This window comes from Artibeus jamaicensis, unplaced genomic scaffold (assembly GCF_021234435.1).
Source record: "Artibeus jamaicensis isolate MK-2021 breed Jamaican fruit bat unplaced genomic scaffold, CSHL_Jam_final contig_233, whole genome shotgun sequence".
Lineage (NCBI taxonomy): Eukaryota > Metazoa > Chordata > Mammalia > Chiroptera > Phyllostomidae > Artibeus > Artibeus jamaicensis.
The window spans coordinates 35,226,882-35,245,598 of record NW_026521486.1 but is presented as its reverse complement, the minus strand read 5'-3'; the positions used below and the strand labels follow the sequence as shown (position 1 = coordinate 35,245,598).

General features: G+C 37.5%; 1 protein-coding gene across 2 annotated transcripts in view; it reads left to right on the top strand.

Moving 5' to 3' along the window:
- ITPR2 (inositol 1,4,5-trisphosphate receptor type 2) overlaps window positions 1-18,717 on the top strand; it is a 444,505-nt gene that overhangs the window by 280,458 nt on the left and 145,330 nt on the right. For both annotated transcript variants that reach the window (XM_037144844.2, XM_053662176.1), the window contains 5 exons: window positions 6,305-6,413; window positions 7,384-7,571; window positions 12,133-12,316; window positions 13,118-13,374; window positions 16,097-16,297. In XM_037144844.2, the coding sequence (XP_037000739.2) occupies window positions 6,305-6,413; window positions 7,384-7,571; window positions 12,133-12,316; window positions 13,118-13,374; window positions 16,097-16,297 (939 nt within the window). The remainder of the gene's footprint in view (window positions 1-6,304; window positions 6,414-7,383; window positions 7,572-12,132; window positions 12,317-13,117; window positions 13,375-16,096; window positions 16,298-18,717) is intronic.

The following is an 18,717-nucleotide window of genomic DNA, read 5'->3' as shown; positions in this document are numbered from 1 at the left end:
AACATCTAAAATAGCAAGCTCAATATGACTTTTCTCATTATCCAGGAGAAAAGTCTTCCATTGTACCTCATGTTATGTTTCAGACCAGGGTTGGTTCTCTCATTCATCCCCATCTCTTCCCGCTCCTCCTCTATCCTCTGGTGTTCTTCAAGACTGACCCCCATAATCTGAGTCTATTTTTGAGTTATATACCTCATCATACCATCCTTCAGGGACACAGAGCCTTTCCAGAAGCTTTGAAATTACCACTTGAAATTCCATTTTCCTAGTTTTTGCTTTGAGTGCATATGTTTGCAACATATCGATTCCATTTTCTTCACTAACAAACAGCCTTCTAGTAGGGTTCTATGCCCTATACCAGGGGATTATGGGCTCAGCTTTAGTGGTTGTGTGTGCTGCCACATGAGTATAATGTTATGAGGTAGTGATGTATGATATGTGAGTCTAGTAGTTTTGCTTCAAGAGGGAAGTGGTATCTAAAGCTTGCCTGTTCCACTCTTGCTTATTTAATCGTCTCTGAACTCTATGTTCTGGACCTCAGATGAAGATGGTTTACTCAGAACCCTAAACAATTATGAGCAGAAAAATTCATTCTCAAGTACTGTTCGTGAGGGGTTGCATAAATTCTCAACCTCTGAATTTAAGCAAGACCCTGTATTAAAGTGGTTGAAGTGTGTGAATCTGTTGAGTATGCTGTCAGAAAGTATGCTCCCTTGAAGTAAAGTACCTAGGGGATTTTATTATGCCCCAAAGAAAATAGTTTCCTTTCTTCCTCACTAGTTATGGGGGGCAGACTTATCTCCTAAAAAGCCTTCTCAGCAACCCTGTTTGTTTAGAGGCTATGATATTTGATAAACTTTGAGTGATGACTGAAGTCACTTTTATCTCCAGCATTATCATTAAAATTTTAAATATCATCATTTGCTGCTTAAATGTTTAAATTCACAAATAGAATCAAATAGTCTGGTGAGGATTTTGTATGTTATAAACAAGTATGATATGTCTCAACTCAGCATATTTGAAATTTATTTTGGCATATGCTGCACAGTTGCTTTGCACACCCCCCCCTTTCCTAGTTCCCGACCCATGGTAGTAATGTAATATGTCTTTACAAAGAATATTTTTAAAGAAGGGAAGGAGAGAAGATGGAAGTAGATTGTCATTGTGGTATATGAGTAACTAGTTTGCAAATTTTCTATAGCTTTTGTTTATTTTACAAACTCTTCTTTACTAGGCTTGTTGAGACATCCAAGTTTTTCAAGATTATAATGACTGTGACGTTGTGTTGATGAAGAGCATCTTGTGAATGTATGCGATAACTATTCCTGTCGAAGTTGATGTTTCTCCTCTTATGAAACCTGGGGGAAAGCATCTAGGGGAAGAATTGGCCTCTGCTGCTTGGAGTCAGTGACCAAGAAGTTCAAACCACTAGACAGCTAGATGATAGGGGACTGGCCTCATTTTCCCAGAGATGTTCCTGGAAGATGGTGGGCCAAATGTAACTCCATTAAAATACAGCTGTTACAATGATTTATTTGAAATTAAAAATGTACCTTTTTACCCTTGGAAATTCAAATGATGAAAATATCTAATCAGACATGCTGTCATTAAATGAAATGATTAAGGAAACACCAAACTAGGCGAATACCAAGTTTAATGTTAAAGTGAAACTCTGTGAAGGCTATGGATACAGGTAGTCACCCCCTTGCAGGGCTTGCCCAAGCCTGTTAGTAGCTAATCTTTGGTCTTTCAGGAAAATCCCTAAATGAAACATCTTTAGTTTGCAATTTTTATTGCCCTTTGGATTTTCAGTTGAGAACTTGGTTTTCTAGGATTCTGGTTGTGGTATCATATTTTGATGTCTTGATGATATTGTCCGCAGTGGAAAAAAATATTGCTTAGTATATAAGCTTTCCAAGGGAAAGGGAGCAAATGTGGAATCAGTACCTCATCACGTTGTTGAACTCCTCATTCCTGATGCTGTTAACTCCTATGAAGGCCAACGGTATTGTTCTTTTTCAAAAATCAAAGAAAATTAGTCCTTCCTAAAGCTAATACATTTTTGTCATCCTTTTTATCCATGAAAAAAGGCACTCATTTTTAAGCGTCCTAATTTTTGATACATTGGAGGCGGTGCAGCAGGAGCTGGCCAGGATAGAAGCGGCCCTCCCAGATGTTCAGACTGTCAGCACGGCTTCTCTGGGCACAGAAGATGTCTTTTTATGGAGATGTTTTGTTGTAATTTCAGAAGGTGATTGTTAGTTATCTTGGCTACTTTACATTTAGCACATCTGGGATGTGTTCACATGAAGACATTGGCTAAAAGCTATGTCTTGTGGCCTGGAATTGACTCTGATATTTAAAAGACTGGAAAGGACATTTTTTGGCTACTTGGCCCAATCCAACAAAGACACCTTCGATGGGCAGCCCAGTCAGGAATTCATTTTGGAATTGAAGAGCAAGTACAGAAGTGAAACTTCTCAATTGCTGTAGAATTCTTTTCAAAATGGCTTAATGTGCTTGTAGTTCTTCCCCGAGTTTCTGCCATGGCAGCGGTAGCTCTGAGACAGTAATTTGCAACCCTGGCATCAGAGTTTCTGACAGTGGTTCTACAGTTACTTTATTTGAGTGCAAGGAATCTGTAGAGAGGACTCACAGCTGTGCTATCACCACTGACACCCGTTGCCGCAGAGAGCGCCCCGAGACACGTTGGAACGAATACTTGCGTCTGGTCCCTCGGCTCAGAGCTAGATGCTGGCCAACAGCACTCAGTTCTGCTAAGTCTGTGATGTAGCAATACCTAAAGTTTTTCCATCTTAAATGAGGACAACTAAGACAAGCAGAACATAATACTGTTCTATCTGAAGCTGTTGTTTGTTCACTTTTAGCACCAACTGTGGAGTTTGAACTAAGGTAGAATCTTTTTCACTTTAGTTGAAATTGTAAAAATCATTTTGCACTATAAAGGGTAAAAATATTAGCTCATGAGTATGTAATTCTAAAGACTGATTAATAGTGGATGAATTAGGATTTTAGGGCAGTTTATCATTTATTATTTTTGCCTTTTTCATACTATCTAAGAATTTATTTTACTTTTGTGGGAAGGTTTGGTATAAAGTGAGAAAGCATATACAAAAGCATTTTATAAATTATAAACTGTTCCATAATCTGGATAATATTAATACCAACAAGAATAACATCAGCTATGCACAACTTATAGTGGTTACTGTTCTATGTACTTTACATATTTTCACCTATTTAATCATCTCAGAGAACCTATGATAGTAAGAGTAGTGACTGTTCCACTTGACGGTTGTGGGACTGAGGCACGTGGTGGTAATGTAACTTGCTAAGATCCTCTAGTTAGTGTGGGGTGTAGAGAGGATTGGAACCCAGGCAGTGTGGCCCCAGAAGTAAGAACTAAGACACAGGGAATTCCCTCCCCTTTCTGCGGCATTCCTAATATTATAGTTAGAAAATAGATGCTTCTAACTAGGCTGGAATTGGGTATGAAGCGTGTTGCTTATCCGCCCAAAGAAAATTTAGAGATAATGGTAAATAGCATGCTTTTGAAAAATTTAGTGTGACGCAGTTGTACTCTGTGGTTGGTTTCAAGCAACTTTATTCTTCTAGCAGTATAAAAGGCATCTTTTAAAACAAATGATAATTGCAGTTTTCAGTCTCCCTGTGAGACTGAAAATATTTTTGTTTATCTCTTTGGGCTTGTGGAGTGATGTGGTTAAAACCCTCTCTTAAAAGAATCGAAAGGAAACTATTTAGTTCACAAGGACCCGGGCTTCTATTCATAACAGGTTCTCACCCAGACAATGACACCTCTTGTGTACTTTTCAAAAAAACGCCTGGATTTTCACATTTGTGAGCTGTATTGATGACAGCCGAGCAACTGTATCTTATAGGATTAGCATGATAGCAGTACATCGGCCTATAGAGGGGAAAACTGTGATCAGTACAACAACCTGAGCTACACTTGAAAGAAATTTAGTCCTTCAGTTAAATTTTCTCCTCAATTTACAACTTCAGTCCCATAGTTTAAGGGTCTAAAAGTTCTCTTATACCCTCTCTTTTTACTGTCGAGATACATAGTAGAAGCTCATTTGACTCCAAAGAAATATTTTGTTTTTCTTCCCCTTTTGGTAAGATCATTCTTTGGCCAGCTGAAATGAATTCAACTCATAAAACTTTCTCTTAAAAGAAAAAAGGGAAGCACTTTTCATTTCTAATATCACCTCTAGGTGCCCCACTTAGGTTTTATAAGGGATAATAGAGTTGTGTTCATGGGTGGAATGAGCTGTTACAACTCCCTGTTTTGTCCCAGACTAATCATCGCCTTTACTCACTAAACTCCTATATAAAACAGTCGTAAAGGAAGTAAATGTGAACTAGGAAGCCATCATAAATTGTTTATACTCTAAAACTTAAGTATCGATAAATAAAAGTTGCTATAAGGATAAACAACTCCAAATGCTTTGAGTGTCTGTTAAAGTTCTTGGCACTCTGACAGTTGGGACACATTTGTTGCACGAGACAGCCTTGCTCTGATGACCACGTGGGTTAATAGGAGAGGTATACAGGTAAAGCCTCTTCAGAGTCAGCTGTTTCCTCTCCCGTGATTCCCCAGGGCCTAATACATGTGTCTGTGATGGAACTGACCTTATTGTAAACTCCTTGAGGGGAGAGTTGTCTCTTATTCACTTAGATAATTCCTACAACACAGTAGGTACCTAATCACTTATTTGTAGAATGAAGAGGGAAGATAGCACCCGTCCACAAGTAAGATAGGGGAACATTTTAGGCAGAGAGTATTAAGTGACCAAAGAGAAAGACTTTGAAAGCTGTGGTTGAGAAATCATCGCCTAGTTCACTGTGGTTCAAGTATGATATGGGAAGGCAGGGCTGGAAGCTACAGCTGAAAGATTGAATAGGTAGGTCTTCACAAATCATTGTCAGGTTGAGGGGTTAGTGAATGATACCTTAAGTTGGCAGCCTAACTGACCAAAATGGCTGTAATCGCCTTAAAATAAATGGAAATTGAAAGGAGAACAGGTTTAAGAGAGAAGGACTGTACTGTGCTGAGAAATTGAGTCCAAGGTACCCATAGAACCTCCAAATGTAAACAAGGAGTTCTAAGAGGAGACAGGATAAGAAGCTTAGGAGAGCAAGGTCAAGGCTGGAGGAAGCACATTTGGATCTATAGAAGCGATTGTACAACCAAGGATCAGGTGCAATGACTGACGGGGAGAGGGAAGATGACGAGAAGAGAACAAGGAAACTGAAGTCACAATCTTAAGGGCCTGAGCAGGGAAAACCAAAGAATGATTGAAAGAGAGAATGAACACTGAGAGTCACTTGGCACAGCATGAAGGGGGTATGCAGTGAAATGTGGGGAAATAGCCTAGAGTTTGCAGTAAAGGACTGAGTTCAGGTCTTGCTCTCAAATGTTAACTGAATGATGTGCAGCTAATTGTGTAAGTTCTTGGGCCATTGTTTCCCTACCTGCATGATGGGAATAACACCTCAGTATTGATGTGATCATTTAAATACTTTAAATGAATATGCTTTAAGTAATACTTGATGAATTACTCTATTTTTATTGGCGTATTCAAATGATAATTTATTTTTACTCTGTTACTCTATTTGCTTTATTACTGGTCTATTAAAATAAAAATAAACAATAAAATAAAAGATTTTAGGTTACCTATATTTCTTAAGTACATGTGAGTGACCATATCGCAAAAAAGATTATTTTAAAAATGTCTTGTAACCACTACAAAAAAATTGAAGACTTAAGAATTTTAAAATTGCATGTTTCATAAAGGGAGATACTGTTTTCACTCACTATCTTTTGAATAAATTTTTTGGAGATTAAATATGATTCACTGTTTTATCAAGTTTATTTTTTCTAGCTTGTTTTACTAAGCTTCTCTAAATAAGGCTTTCATTTTTCAGTTCTTAGGGCATTTGTTAATTTGTTTCTCTTCAGGTGCCACTAATATTCTTGCCAACACTGGGACCCAAAGCTTTTGAAACACCTCACATTCATAGCATTTTTTTATGTTCTTAACACAGTCTAACTACTATATATATATTTCCAGGAGAAGCAAAATTATTTTCTTGGGTAATATTTGCCAAATTTTATTTCCAAAAATATTATGCAGTCTAAAATTAATTTTTTCCACATCTCAATGTCAATGATGAAATGCATTTAAGTGTCACTTTAACGTACTGAAATTCTTTTATTAGGGAAAGAAACAATAACCAACACCTTTCTCATTCTCATTACTAGGGTAGCACATTAAGAAAAATACTCCTGCATCGATACTTTAAAGGTGATTATGGAGTGAGCATCAATGGCCACCTTTCCGGAACCTACTCCAAATCTGCACAAGGGGGAGGCAAGTCTTTTCATTTTTTCCTTCATTTTAAACTTCTCATAACATCTTTATGCTGGTACTCTAGCATTTTAGTTAAAATAGCACAAATATAAAAATTTCATTTAAAAAGCACTATTTTCAGTGATAAAAAGGAGGAAATCCTATTTGCAACAACATGGATGGACCTTGAGGGCATTATGTTACATGAAATAAGTCAGATGAAGAAACACAAGTACTGTGTAATCTCACTATGTCTAAATAAAAAAAAAAATTCACAGAAGCAGATGAGCTTTGTGGTTGCTAGAGGTGAGGGGCAGAGAGTAGGGGCATTAAGTGAAAGTAGTCAAAGGTACAAGCTTTCAATTATAAATAAGTCCTGGGGGTTTAATGTGGAACATGAGACTATACTTAATACTGGGTTGTGTATTTGAAAGTTGCTAAGAGAATAGATGCTAAAAGCTCTTATCACAAGGGAAAAAATTGCAACTATATGAAGTGATGAATGTTAACTAATCTTTTACGGTCGTCATTTTGCAATAATGCATCTATCAAATCATTATGCTGTACACCTTAAATTTATGTTATATGTTCACTGTGTCTCAATAAAACTAAAACAATAAATGAAAAGCACAATTAAAAACCTTTCTACCATTTCAGGTTCAAACAACATATTTAAACATTAGAATTAATTTTGTCTTTTAACTTTGGAAATTAGTTACCTTAATTTCTTAATATATAAATTAAAGACAAAAATAATGCATTTTCTTTTTACTAAAGTTTTTTTATTAAGAAAAATTATTTAGAGGTGGCATACATTTAATAAAAAGTTATATTTCTACAAACTTTTGATTTAAAAAAACAAGCTTCTAATATATTTAACTTTGTAGGGAAAGAGTTCCAATTTTAAATATTCTTAAAGTCTAAGGATTTGAAAACCTTATATGTTAGTAATGTCTGTAAGGTTTGTTTAATTTATATTTCCTAATCACAGGAAGCTTTTCTGGACAAGATTCAGATAAGATGGGGATATCAATGTCAGATATTCAGTGTCTACTGGATAAGGAAGGTGCTTCAGAACTTGTCATTGATGTTATAGTGAACACCAAAAATGACAGAATTTTTTCAGAAGGCATTTTACTTGGCATTGCTTTGCTGGAAGGAGGAAACACACAAACTCAGGTACCTACTTCTCATGATGGGCATTACATTTGTTATCTGCATTTATTTACGTGTCATAGAAACCATGAGAAAGTAATATTTTTTTCTTTTAGCCTCTCATGATTCTATATAAAGCAGCCTTGTATCACATTTTCCTCATAAATGTATTTGATTTGCTATAGATACAGAACTTCACAGGTTATTCATCGAAGCAGAACAACCCTGAGAAGCATCCTTTCTAACATTAATACCAGAAACTCTGAGTTGCTTAGGGAAGTTTTAGGCTGACTTTCAGCAGATAGAAATGACATTTGATTCCTCTAAGCAGTAAATGTATTAATTAAAAGAGGTGCCATGCATAAACTCCTCCTACGGTGTTTGGCATCGCAGCGGGTCCCGGTGACCTTCACCGCCCCTCTCCACACACACACACACATCCTGCCCATACAAAAATTTAGAAGTTGAGAACAGTAACATGACTGTTGCCCCGAGTCCCCCAGCACTCCTTTCCTTGACGAGTCTGAGTAAGTGGATTTTTCACGAGTAGGGCGAGGAGAGGAGAACCATTTCATTTGTTCATGCAGCTCAGGGTGGGCTGATTTGAAAGTCACCGTTCGTCCGTCTGGTGCTCTGTGATAGCAAGCAGTAGGCTCACCTGCCTGCAAGGCCCAGACCAGTGTTTCCAGGAGGGACCATTTTCACCTTGAAACTGCTGCCACATTTCCCCCAGGTTCCTCCAAACTCAAAGGGAGAACACACTGCGTGAGCCCAAGAGCCGGCAAGTGCTCACGGAGGAGCGGCCTCCGCCTCCTACTCCTGCCGCTCAACAGCCTGCTCTCCCTACGTTTGCTGCAGTCAGGGAAGGAAGCCATACTCACACCTACCTGCAAATCCCAGAGTCCATTTTCCCTACTCATGGCAAATAGAAGCCACACCTAATTAAGAAATAAAATATTTTCCTTTATTTAGTGATCAAATACAAGGAACAACAGGAATTGCAGGGTATGAAATACCTGATACCAGGGACCTTTAGGAATAAAGGCCTCATGAGTAGTACATAGCACAATGACCAAAAAAAGAAAAACAACCTTAAAACGTTTATACTTCTTAGTTAGAAAACAATTCTAGTAAATTATGGTCAGGAGTGATACAGCTCTATGACTGAACGGTCCTTCTTTACAGTGTCTACCCTGACTGGGGGGGCCTTTGGCTATTACTCCTTTATCTGAGATCCCGTAGCGCTTATCTCTTTAATACTCTCTTGGCCCTTTGCCTGTATTCCAGCACAGTTCTTCTGAGGGAAGTTGTGTGCACCGGCAGAGGGGTGGTGGTGGGATTTGAGTGGTTTTCTTGGAAATTGCCTTCCTTCTGCAACCAGATATTCAGCTTGGATTTTCTTAAGAAATTGTCTAGGCAGCTACATAATGTTAGATGGAGATTATCCAGAGGATAGAAGTGGAAGAGTTTTGGGGCATCTTTAGGTAGAAGCAATCCTTGGGGTTATAGTACTTTCTAGATTCCTGTTTCTGGGCCACTGTGGGTCATCGGATGGGATCATCTTCTTTTGCTGTTACTTGTGTGACATCTTGATTCTCCAGTTAAATTTCTTTTTTTCTTAATGTGGGGGGTCATGTTCTATTCTTTATCTATAATATTTTGTATCCATTCAATAGGTAGTTTTGAGGGAACAGAATTAAATTACTTTGTATATGAAAACATTGTTTTAAGATGGATTGTGACAATTTCATTTACCTGCCTTGTCTCATTCGATTTCTCATGTACCTGCATCGGTGTATAACCCAGATGTCAGCTCAGTGTTCCTGGCTCAAAGAGCCCTGGTTGAGGTCAGCTGGAGTCCTGTTCCTAGTTCTTCAGCAGTCTGAAAACCATGGCTCTCCAAGACTTTTCTCCCAGTCCCTAGGTGCTTGGACATTCTCATGGTCTCCTTAGCTACTCGTGCCTTCCTTTCTTCATTCATGGGTTCTCTTGACATCCCTGTATCTCTGTGGCACTGAGATAGGACTCTGATTCCCATACTAGCTACATAAGTCAATTTATATGTTTAATATACTTTATTGAAAATTAGTTGAGGGGGTGGCTAGAGCAGGTACTTGGTTTATCATTTCAAGTCGAACATTAATAATAAAAATAATGCTTCCTAATTCCTGTTCTTACGGCTTTATGTGTATTAATTTGGTTAATCCCAACAATAACCTAGGAGGTAACTGTTATATTATCTGATCTTAGCGAAGAAAATTCTGAGATAGATGGTTAAAATTTCTTATCCAAGATCACATGGCTCGTTAGAGATAGAGTCAGAATTCGAACCCGTGCAGTCTGGCTCCAGAATCTGTGCTCTTGACCACGATAAACATCTTTCTAAAATAATCTTCTACCTCCTCGCTCTTGGGGAATTGCTCCGACTGATTCCCCCTGTATCACGCCCTAGTCTCGCTCCACGTTCCTAGTTCCTCACTGCATTTCCCTTCTCTGCCCTCCCGCTACTAGTCTCACTCCTCCTTCTTCGGGGAAGTCCTTCCTTTGTCACACACATCTGTGTTTCTACCTCCTGTGGCTCCTGATAAAAAACCTTAGAGTTTTCCCTGTATTCTAGCCAGCTTTTGGAGGTAGTTTCCTAATCAAAAACCCTATCTTCAGTAAAAGAAATCAGTATGCCACCTATATATACTATATATACATACATATTTAAAGCACACTTTTTAACTTCATTAAAATTATAATGTTCAAATTTGTAGGACCCTGGTTTAAAAAAGGCATGGTCTGTGTAAATAATTTGTTGTTTTGAGCTTAAGAAGTCACTTGATAAATTTATGATATAGAGTCAGGGACTGTAGATTTAAATCCTAGTTCCACCAATCAGTTACATAATACTGGGCAATTCGCTTGTCTTTTCTAAAGCTCCTTTTTAAAATTTTAAAGTGGAAATAAGGACTCTGTTTATTCATCACACAGTTGTACTGGAAGCTTCAGGAGATAATATATGCCAAGGAGCTACATAAATTATAGAACTTTGTTTTAACAGAACCACAGAGTTCCTGTATCTTCCTCATCAATATATTGGAACTAACCCCCTTTAACTTTCTAACTTCATTATAATATATTGAAAATATTAGGATTTAAGCATCAGCTTAATTTGTGGGCCCAGAGTTCTGTGAATGCCGCATTTATCCTTTGAATGAACAGAACCAGCTCGGCTGTTTCACTGTAGTTGCCATGGTAACTGTGGGTTTTTGGTCTGCTTTCTTGAGGGGTTGCTAGCCCTCTTCTAAGGAGCTTCCCTGTTAAATATGAAGCCAGCTTCTGAGGCTTCATAAACTACTCTGTGAATATACATTGCCGATACGAAATTTTCAGGCCAGATGACCATTTCAAGACCCTGGAACCATGACTTCTAGGTGTCTCACTTCATCTAGGTGTCTCACCTAGAAGTCATGGTTCCAGGCACTCCTGCTGGGAAGCATATCTGCAGGAGCCGAACTCCCCAGAATTGGCTCTTTAGCTTGATTGAGTTATGGTCAATTCTACTTGACCTGAAAATCTTTGCTTTTTATGTAGGTTTTCTTCACACTGTCTCGCACCAAGGTTATATAACTCTCTTAATCACCACAGTCAATGAGATCATTATCTCCTAATATTTTTTCTTTAATTTCTCTTGTTTGTGTTTTGTCTAGCCCATGGTTTTAGTATCAACAAAATTTCCCCACCCGCTGCCACTTCTGTCTGTTCTAGAGTACCTCGCTTTCCTTTCTCCTGCCTCTTCTGGGCATTTCCCTAAGTTCCTACACAGGTAATGATTAGGGCGGATATTTCCCAGGTGCAGTATGTCCACCTCTTACTAAGATATACTTCAGTCATCCTTTGGGTGTGGAATCCTTTCTGTATCATTATGAACTGTAAAGCAGAATTTATTTTATGGTAGGCTTATCTCATGCAAAGCAATATAGCTAATGAAGTACCAAAGGACTTAGCCCTTATTTATCAGTGGGTTCCTGTGAGTGAGGTTATGAGATAGTCTAAATTAACTATACTGCAATTTAGATAAAAAGAAAGACAACAATTTGTAATTCTCTGTAAACTCATTCCCACAGGATGATCATTGGGTTAGTTACTGGTTGTGTTGGAGATGACAAACTCGTGGAGGCAGGGACTGTGGCTATTTCTCCTTTTTGTTCCATCTCTAGTGCTAGCATAGCATCTGGCACATAGTAAGCACTCAATAAATATGTGTTCAATTAACACATGACTTTATAGTAACATAAAAACCAAAGTTGTATGCAACTTCTTTTAGTGCCTGTATAAATTTTAAAAATAAATAGGATGAATTACGTAACATGAAAATATGTTGGAATTTAGTAGAAAGTGCTAAGTAAAGTAAGCTATTATTAGTAAATATTAAGTAATACAGGAGAATGGCAAAAGCTGTCAATTTATTATTTATGAAATGATAGTGAGCAGCACATTAAATGTGTGATCTTATTTATATGCTTATGTTTATTTCAAGCACAAAAATACTTTTTTTCTCTGCTTGGGTGTTGATATCTTAAAATGTGTTTTCTTGCAGTACTCTTTCTATCAGCAGTTGCACGAACAAAAAAGATCAGAAAAATTCTTCAAAGTTCTATATGACCGAATGAAGACTGCTCAGAAAGAGATAAGATCAACAGTGACAGTTAATACCGTAGACCTAGGTAACAAAAAAAGGGATGATGACAATGAGCTGATGACATCTGGTCCACGAATGAGAGGTAATGACATATTCGAGTGCGTGGGGGGCAGAGGGAGAGGAATGAGGGTAACGCAGTGTTCAGATCGCACCTGTCTTTGTCGAGTGACCAAACTCTACAGGATCAAACCCAAACAATGCATCATAGATGCACAGCAGCTACAGCAGGTCCTTGAATGTCATTTCATTCAACGTAGATTATTTTGTGATAACATTGGTGAAATACCTGAGGAACTTAACTCTTGTTTACATGATTTAGCCAAAATTGGTTTTGTCATATGTCATTTTGCTTGAAGTCACAGAACCTCTCGATGGCATTACGTGAGAACCTACTGTAGTAATTTGAAAATGTTTGATTTCATTGCGGAAAGCATGGTAGAGAACAAGTGTCACAAACCTTTCGAATGGTAATGAAATTTAAAATTTAAGGACAGAAATTGTAGCTCCAGGCTCTAATAAAAGATTCTTGGTTTTTCGAATAACAAAGTCATCAGTGTAGTGACTATAAATCATAAAAAATTAACAGTTTGAAGTTTGCCACATCTCCCCACTTTTTTATATTTGTGAACTCTCATAGTCGATATTTATCAGAACAACACAAACCTGTCGAAAACTGGCTACGCGTTAAGATCTGTTTTTTGTGTCCCAATGCCAATTTAATTTTTTAGTTGCTACCTCAGATTCTTTTTGGGAAATTCTTGCACTTCTTGTCAGATGATATTTAATTCAGTTGTTATAGAATTTGAGCCCCTCGTGGCCTTTTATTTTTAAATTAGCAAAAGAAAATTAATTTAGAAGGATAAGAGTACTTCTTTATTTTCAGTAAGAGATTCATCATTACATTTAAAAGAGGGAATGAAAGGGCAATTAACGGAAGCTTCTTCAGCAACATCCAAAGCATACTGCGTATACAGGAGAGAAATGGATCCAGAAATAGACATGATGTGCACAGGATCAGAAGTGGGAAGTGCTGAGGACAAGTCTGCGGAGGAAGTAACAATGAGCCCGGCCATCACCATCATGCAGCCGATCCTGCGATTTCTTCAGTTGCTGTGTGAGAATCACAACCGGGAACTGCAGGTATTGTTCTGGTCCGTGTGGAAGCGGAGAACACCGCCTATGGTTGTAAGCAATTGAACTCAAAATGAACAAGTAGATTAGGAGTTTTGGAGATAATCAATAAAACCCATAGTGCTCCTCTGAAATAGGAAGACACTTGTGTATCTAAATGATAAAAATAAAATTCCTGTACAGATGAAAAAGTCAGGCTCATAAGGTTTCATTCTTTACAACCTCACATCAGGTTGTTTTAACCTCTGTGAACATCTAATCCTAGTATTTGGGTGTTGGTTGAGTAGGTCACATTTGCCTCAACTGTGCCTTCGTGGTTTTACAGATTTTAGGGGGTTTCATCATTTATAGCCCAATTCAAGTTTCATAGAGATTATATTCATTTATCTTTATGAGAAATAGAGTTAATATAGAAGATGATTTTTTACAACAGTGGAAGTTGATACCTTTGTAAATTAATATAGTCCTGGTCTTACATCTTCTTTGGTACATTTCCTGTCAAGTCAATGAACTTAGGGTTACCTAGGGATTTTGGCTTTTTAGTTTTTTAATTATTTGTACACCCTGCTTACGGCACCATGGCAAAACCACATGAAAGGTGAAAGAGTTTCTAAGAACACATATCGAATATTAAAGAGACAGCAGTGTTTGAAGTTGTTTTCTCTAGTAAAGCTCTAGACCAGAAATTTTCAACCAATGGGCTGCAGGAATTTTTAAAACATGCCAATACCTGACTACTTACTCAGGGTCACTGACCGCTTTTCCCTTAGATTGTCAAATTAAAAAATGACAACAGCTAACACAATGGTAGCTATCTGATGTGAATAAACCAAAATTGTACCTATTTTTTTGTCAGAATGGCAAAAACGACCTTTTTCGGTGTGCCACAGAATTTTAGTAATTAATTTATGTGTGCCATGAGATGAAAATGGTTGAAAGTTGCTGGTCTAGACTACAGGCATTCTGAATTGTTAAGAGGTGTACTTCTATAAATTTAATTATATTCCTCCAAGGAGATAAGGCCCAGAATTGATTCACGGCAGGCACCTTGATCCTTGCAGACCACACCTGGCCTTGGAGAGGGCGGCTGCAGAACGCTCGGCCTGCGAAGCCCAGAAGCATTACATCCAGAGCGAGGGCACTGGATGTACCTTCATGCTTATTCCTGACCCACCTACTCTGTCTCTGTAGGAAATAGATGTATTATATGGAATCTGATCAAACATTTTACTGATAGGAGTATGGGATAAAATAATTTAGAAAATGCTACTTATAAAATAGTTTTGATTTAATAAGGATAGATGGTTATTCAACGGCTAATATGCAAAAGCAACCCATGTGTGCATGGACAGATGAATGGACACACAAAGTGTGGTGTACCTGTCGGAGGGAATATTATTCAGCCTTCAAAGAGGACATTCTGACACACCGTATGTGAACTTTGGGACGTTATGTTAAGTGAGATAAGTCAGTCACAAAAAGACAAATACTGTGAGATTCCACTTATGTGAGGTCCCTAGAGCAGTTAAAGTCACAGAGTCAGAGAGGAGGGTGGTGGTCGCCAGCAGCTGAGGGAGGAGGGGTGCGGAGGGGTCGATAGGTATAGACTTCCAGCTTTATAAGAAGAAGAGGGTTCTAGAGATGTGGGTGCTGGTGATGGTATCTCAACATTCTGACTATATTTAATATCCCCAAACGATATATTTAAAAATGATGAAGAAGGTAAATTTGAGTATATTTTACCACAATACAAAAAATTGAGGGAAAATTACAAAAGCAAATGGAAGCAATATATTCAAAAATAAATATATAAATAGAAATAATAAAATAAAAACTTTTATTTTTGTTTACCCTTTCACAAAGTTTATGCACCCCAAGAAAGTACTGTAAGCAGTTAGTTTTTTTCTTCCAGACATTTGTATGCACATATAAGCCTATTGATCTGTAAAAATGTAAACATTTTCTAAAAGCACATTGTATAGTGTTCCTCAACTAAGTTATTTTTAGTTAATAATGTACCTTATTGATGAATTAGATACTACTACTCTATTTTTATATCAGTACATGTTGGCACATCACATTTTTATAGCGTCACAATATTCCAATCTTTGGGTGCATGGTTATTTAGGAAACCAGTCACATTGTTATGGATATAGCATGGTTTCCAGTTTTTGCTATTACAGATAGTATGCAGTGAATCTCTTGTAAATATACATATATAGTTCATAAGATAATTTTATATATATATATATGTGTACATATATTCTTTTGAGTAGCGGAGTTGTAAGTCAGCTAAAAATTTTGATAGGTACTTTAAGCTGCCCTCCATAGTGGTTCTATCATTTAGCATTTGAAGCTGTACTGTTTATTATAAGGGATCATTACTTGAAAATTTGGTTGCTTTGTTCCCTAATAAACTTCTTTCTAGTTTCCTTTTCCTATTACCTATTATTTAACCCTCTCTGTATAGTTTTAGTATAATGACATCGAGAAGTGCTTGAGAAAAACTATACTGATAAATATAGGTGATTGAGGCAAAAGCCTAAGAGTCTTCTTTCTTCCCGTTAAACCTAGGATGAAATTTAATAAACAAGAACACTTTCTTATAAAAAGCAATTTCATTCCACATTGTTGTGGAGATCTTTTTGAGTTAGAAAAATACACACACAGAGAACTAGAAACAGCACAGTGATTTTTTTAACCCTTAGGCTATATTTCCTTTTGCTTTCAGAACTTCCTGAGGAATCAAAACAACAAAACAAACTACAACCTTGTCTGTGAGACCCTTCAGTTCTTGGACTGCATTTGCGGAAGTACAACGGGCGGCCTGGGCCTGCTGGGTCTCTACATCAATGAGAAGAACGTCGAGCTGGTCAACCAGACTCTGGAAAGCTTGACTGAGTATTGCCAGGGGCCGTGCCATGAAAATCAGGTAACCATGAAAGCAGTTCTTAATGCAAAACTATTCATGACTAATTGGGGTTAAATTGTTAAACAAGCCAACCCTTGTGCACATGTCAAAGATCTTTCTTCTTGCCTTGCCAGGTATTTGTACTTTCCTAACAAAACATACAAAGACTGAATTGTAGACTTGCAAATGCCATGCCATATTTTAATTTGATTTCATTATAAAAGAAAATTCTTATGAAAATGTTCCAGATAAAAATCATACTTATCAGACAGAGTAGAACATGTTTCTTCATCATTGCTGAGTTTTCATCTTGTAGTGAATCTTTCTAGGATTTGTGGAACAAACTCCCTTTGGCTTCTGTGGCTCCACTACTTTGGGTAGTGTATGTTATCTTTCTTTGTCATGGTGAACCGGTGGAACTCATGAAATAGGTATTATTGTCCACATTTTGCTAGGTTCTGAGTCGGAGATTAAGGGGTGTTCCAGTGTTTCAGGGTGACAAATGGTGAGTTGTAGAGCCATTCTGACAATGCAGGACTTTTGATCGAGTCTAAATAGAGTGTTCTTTTAACTATATTACATTTTCCAGGGCAGAGTTTCAATTCTCGCTTCCAGAATGTTTGCCTCTGAATCCATTTTATTGGAGATCAAGGGCACATTGTGGGGGCAGAAGACAGGACACCTGAATGAGAGGGAGGAGGGCCATGCTTGACTTTATTAATTTACTGTTCACTTTCATTCAAGTGCCACAGAAGCATGGAAGGAAAAGTTGTCAAATCATAAACATTTCTGGATATTAATTTTAAAGAAGCCATTGAGACCAAATATCAGTGCTTAACATAGAACATAAGTATAAAAAATAAATCTGCTTTTTATTGCAAATTATATGACCTATATACACATATATAGTGCCTATATATACACATGTATATACACATATGCACACAAATATGTACATACATAACATAAGTACACAGGATAAAACACAATTGTTGATATAAACAATTTGTTGTGGGGTTATTGTTTCCCCCTCTTGTAATTTGCATATGACACTGTGAAACATTTGTGGATTTGGCTCTTATTTTCTTGGATTTTATTTCAGTCTCCTAAGGCTTTGCTACAATACAACCTAACTGTTGATTTAAAGTTAAGGAAAAATACACACATTCAGAGATTTACTTTTGTTGGTGGTGAAACTATGTATATCTATAATAGAAATTGTGTGTTCCAAACTTTGGGTCTTGTAAGAGCATGAAATTGAGTTTTGAAAGTAGTTTGCTTTATCAGGTAAGCTCTAAAAATAAAAGCTAATACTAAAATAACACGAATCCAACATACACTGATAATATACTTAGTGTGAACCCCATGCTCTGCAAATGTATGTAAAGAAAGAAGGTTTCTAGCAAACTCCAGAGGAGATTTGCAAATTGATTCTAAGTTTGACAAATATTTTAATGATCAAAGAAACCTTGGGACATGTAGAAGGTGGATGGAAAACATCTTTCCCTTGTGTCGGGGGAGTACAAGTTTCCTCATGAAGGCAGTATGAAGGGAGAAATAAAGCACATCCGGAAAAATCGTATAACATTCATTTCAGAGTTACTTTGATTTTTACTCTCTCTCCTTTAGTTGCCTGGGTTTTGATTTTTCAAACCCCTCGACGCTGGGTGATTTTTCCTAACCTTCAGATAGATCCTAACCTTCAAATTCTGACATTTATCTCTCAAGACATTTTATAAACTTTCCTCCCATAAATCACTCAAGTTTAAGGAATCTGCCATCACAATGGACAGAATGTCCCCCAACCATCAGGAGGTGCCTGTGGTCCCTGTCCACTGCTGCCCAGCATGTGCGCCAGCATCACCTGCCACTGGTGTAACACTAAGTCACTGAGTAACTAAGATGCTGCATCAGTACCGATAAAGTTTACTCGGAAACCTCAGGCATAAATTTAGGGCACCCACCTTTCCGAAATGACAATATTCTCTTAGCCAGGATGAATTAGATCTTAGAATTCTAAACTTAAGGAATTCCTTTACTGAAGGGCATATTAGAGTTTGTTGAGGCCCTGGCTATGTGGCTTGGTTGGTTGGAGCATCATCCCATACATCAAAATGTTGCAGGTTTGATTCCTCATCAGGGCACTTACCTGGTTTGCAGGCTTGATCCCTGTCAGGGGGCTTATGGAGGCAGCTGATTGATATTTTCCCCTGTCTCTCCCTTCCTCTCTCTCTAAAATGAATAAAACATATCCTTGGGTGAGGACTAAAAAATTTATTGACTGCAAGAGTATTTAACTTAGCCAGTGTTCTTTGAAATTCTCTAAAAATGGTTCCTTTTAAAAGATACCCATCACACACACTCTCTCTCTCAGTGTTCTGCATATGAAGTCATATAATCAATACTACTCAACCAGTAGTCAGACTGTATGCAAAAGAACA